The sequence below is a fragment of the Rhizomucor pusillus genome, assembly GCF_041956525.1.
Source record: "Rhizomucor pusillus strain CBS 183.67 unplaced genomic scaffold VTP01scaffold_10, whole genome shotgun sequence".
NCBI classification, from domain to species: Eukaryota; Fungi; Mucoromycota; class Mucoromycetes; order Mucorales; family Lichtheimiaceae; genus Rhizomucor; species Rhizomucor pusillus.
This window is the reverse complement of record NW_027192152.1, coordinates 25,208-28,173: the sequence shown is the minus strand read 5'-3', so window position 1 is coordinate 28,173 and position 2,966 is coordinate 25,208. Positions and strand designations below refer to the sequence as shown.

At 45.2% G+C, this 2,966-nt stretch overlaps 1 protein-coding gene across 1 annotated transcript; it reads left to right on the top strand.

Moving 5' to 3' along the window:
* Positions 1-929: 929 nt before the first annotated feature.
* Positions 930-2,010, top strand: VTP01DRAFT_976 (uncharacterized protein; the record flags this gene model as incomplete). The annotated part of the gene is made up of 5 exons (XM_069389020.1): positions 930-1,082; positions 1,153-1,179; positions 1,371-1,415; positions 1,485-1,652; positions 1,714-2,010. The coding sequence occupies 5 exons, from the start codon at positions 930-932 to the stop codon at positions 2,008-2,010; spliced, it is 690 nt and encodes a 229-aa protein (XP_069238384.1).
* Positions 2,011-2,966: the final 956 nt, after the last annotated feature.

The following is a 2,966-nucleotide window of genomic DNA, read 5'->3' as shown; positions in this document are numbered from 1 at the left end:
TCATCTAGAACCACATACACGACGATCCTCTCGTTAAAGTCCCCGCTCCGCAAGGCTACGCGGGTTTTTGAGAATATGGGGTGGTCGCTCGACCGATCTTGATACAATAATTATCAGCCATCCAGAAAGATTCAGGAAATTCTATATAAATCTGTTTTTCAAGCGATTAGCCCATGCTCTCAAAAACACGTGTAGCCTTGCGGAGCGGGGACTTTAACGAGAGAATTGTCGTGTATGTTGTTCTAGATGACCTCCTTTGGAGGGCGGACCAGGTCGTTACAATCTCGGACGTCTTTTGGTCTGTCGGTGATCTATATGCCTATCCGACGTCTTGGGAGATAATCGCCTCCTGAATGATGAGACAAATCGTGGATGACAACCAGAGATTGGGACGCGGTAGATATCCTGGTCGTCCGTATATTTCTCGAGGGCGGTATCCTGTTTCGCAGGATGGAATAGTTTTAAAGAACATCGGTTGATCGGCAACAGAGACGGTAGTCCGATTGTCTATCGATGGACATGAGGACATGGATGACCTCCTTTAGCTATCAGGGACAGCTTAGCACGCCTTAGGACGCTGCAGCAATTGCCATATTCGGAAGAAAGTCCTTGGCTTGAGCCCTTTCCATTATGGATACACCTGCCATAGTCCATGAGGATACATACCATCAGCAACTCTTTTTTTATTACAAATACCATTAGCAATGACGTTTGGTATCTCGAAATGGATGTAAAGCCGATACATGACGCGTCAAAGTTTGAGACAGGAGCAAAAATAATACCGAGCTCAACACAATATACAAGGCGTAATGTTGCGATCAATAAACTTCAGTTTTCTCTCTGATATTTCAAGCATCATGTTGCAAGCTAGTCAAAACTTTCAAGCACAAAATAGGTAAAGCTCCCAAGGACAAAACGAAGGCTCCGACATGTCTTCTATCAGAATCGCCATTGCTCGAATGGAGCGCGAAATCACGACCCTCAAGAGGAGGGTCAATGATCTGGAGACAGAGGTAGCCAACATCAAGAAAACGCGACCAAATCGTACCACTGAGACGAACACGGGCGACGTTGAACTGATGGTAATAAATCGATATGACCCTTACATTATCACAGATATTTTTACTTGGTTTCTGATTATGTATTCGATAGGGTCATTTGCGTGAAGGATGTCATAAGGTCAAGGAAGAGAAAAACTTCTCTTAGGTCTATAAAAACATACACATGGTCCCATCCCAACAACCAGCAAGTGGTCGAAGAGGTTGTTGCTTGGTTGAAAAAGCAGGACGAGCATAAGGACAACAAGTGGGATCTGAACGTCATCAAGAAGCGCTTGGAAAGCAGTTTAAAAACTCAAAGTCCAATGAGAGGCTCTCGGAGGAGGAGGAGCAAGGAGGCGTTCTAGTCGTCGTCGTGTAAGCCTTTATTGTTGCGTATGTTATTGTACATGTCTTGACTGATCGTTTCTCCTGATTCTGATCTAGATCTGCGAACGTCGCTTGGCTGCTTTGGAGAAGCACGGGGCCAAGGACCCTCAGATCCACCGTCTGCTTAAAGACAACCTCGGCGAAGCGAGCAAGCTTCTCAAGGTTGACTTTATGTCAGACACTGAAGACGGAGTGATCCGTCGTCCTGGCTGGAGAAGTGCGATAGTAAGTATATATATTTTATCAAATTCAGACAAACTGGTTTATAACTATATGTATACATTAGACGAATGACCTTTTCAAGCGGCTGGACAAGCTCTCCGAGAGAGAGGAGCGTTGGTCTCCCAGCGCCCTCATAATCGAGGATAGTGTGCCTCTGGCGGACGCAGCCAAGGCCAAATTGCCTTTATGGTCTTACAAGACCGAATTAAAATTTTTTACTTCCTTTTCCTCTTTTCTCATGCAGCCGCGTAAACACCCGCCCCAGTCTTTTCATCAAAGCAAAGAATTATGTCCACTTGGACTCATTTCTCTTCATCTACGCCTGAAACTCTTCCGAGTCATCTCTTCAGTGCTGCAATGAGCCAATAACGACCGCCAGCCCAAACACTTTATGAGAACGACGTTAGCTTAAGCTGAGAATTACGACCCAATAACTGAGCACTGAGCACTATGCACCGAGCATGGAGCACTGAAAACTGAAAATTGAGAACTGAGAACTGAGAACTACATACTGAGAGCTGCATACTGAGAACTGAGTATTGAGCCTGATATCCGATGAACGCATAACGATTGAAATAGGATAACGGCCACCTCCTGGACGAAAAGGCAAACACGAAGCGACTGCAAGTTTACTCCTAATCATACCTATGACAAGTTTACTAAATAATACTTTTAAGTAGGGTCGTATAAGAAAACGAATTACATGATAATTCTTACTCATGGCTCAAAAGTCTGCAAGCACTTTGTATCGTACAAGTTGACGCGTCATCTTTGCAAAGCATGGTCATCTCTGGTCATCTGTACTTGCAGATTGACTACCTTCGACGCAGTCAGCTTTCTTATGCAAAATAGTATTGTTTTATTCGAATGCAATAAAAAAATCGTTTACTATAAACCACTGTTATCTTCCATATGATTCTCGCTTTATACGTGCTTGACCATCGTATCCCTTACGAATGAGGAGAATCCACTCTACCAATCAAAGTACAACGGTTAAACCATAATGGCGTGTCGGCCCGCTCCACAATCTTGGCTCGAGAGTGCTAGCCCCCAACCAATAAAATCCTCTGTTGGGTCTGAAAGGAAGGCGCAAACAAGGCTAGCTTTAGACCGTCCAAAACTGCTTGCGTCCTCCAGTGTGGTAGCGTGTGAACGACATGGCAATCAACTTGGATACCGGTGGAACCCAACAAAATGTGCTGTCCTGGCCCCTGACCGACCACCTGATCACCCACCACTCACACTGGAGGTCATCTAGAGCCACATGGATGATTTTCCTCCCGTTGAAGTCCCCGCTCCGCGAGGCTACGCGGGTTT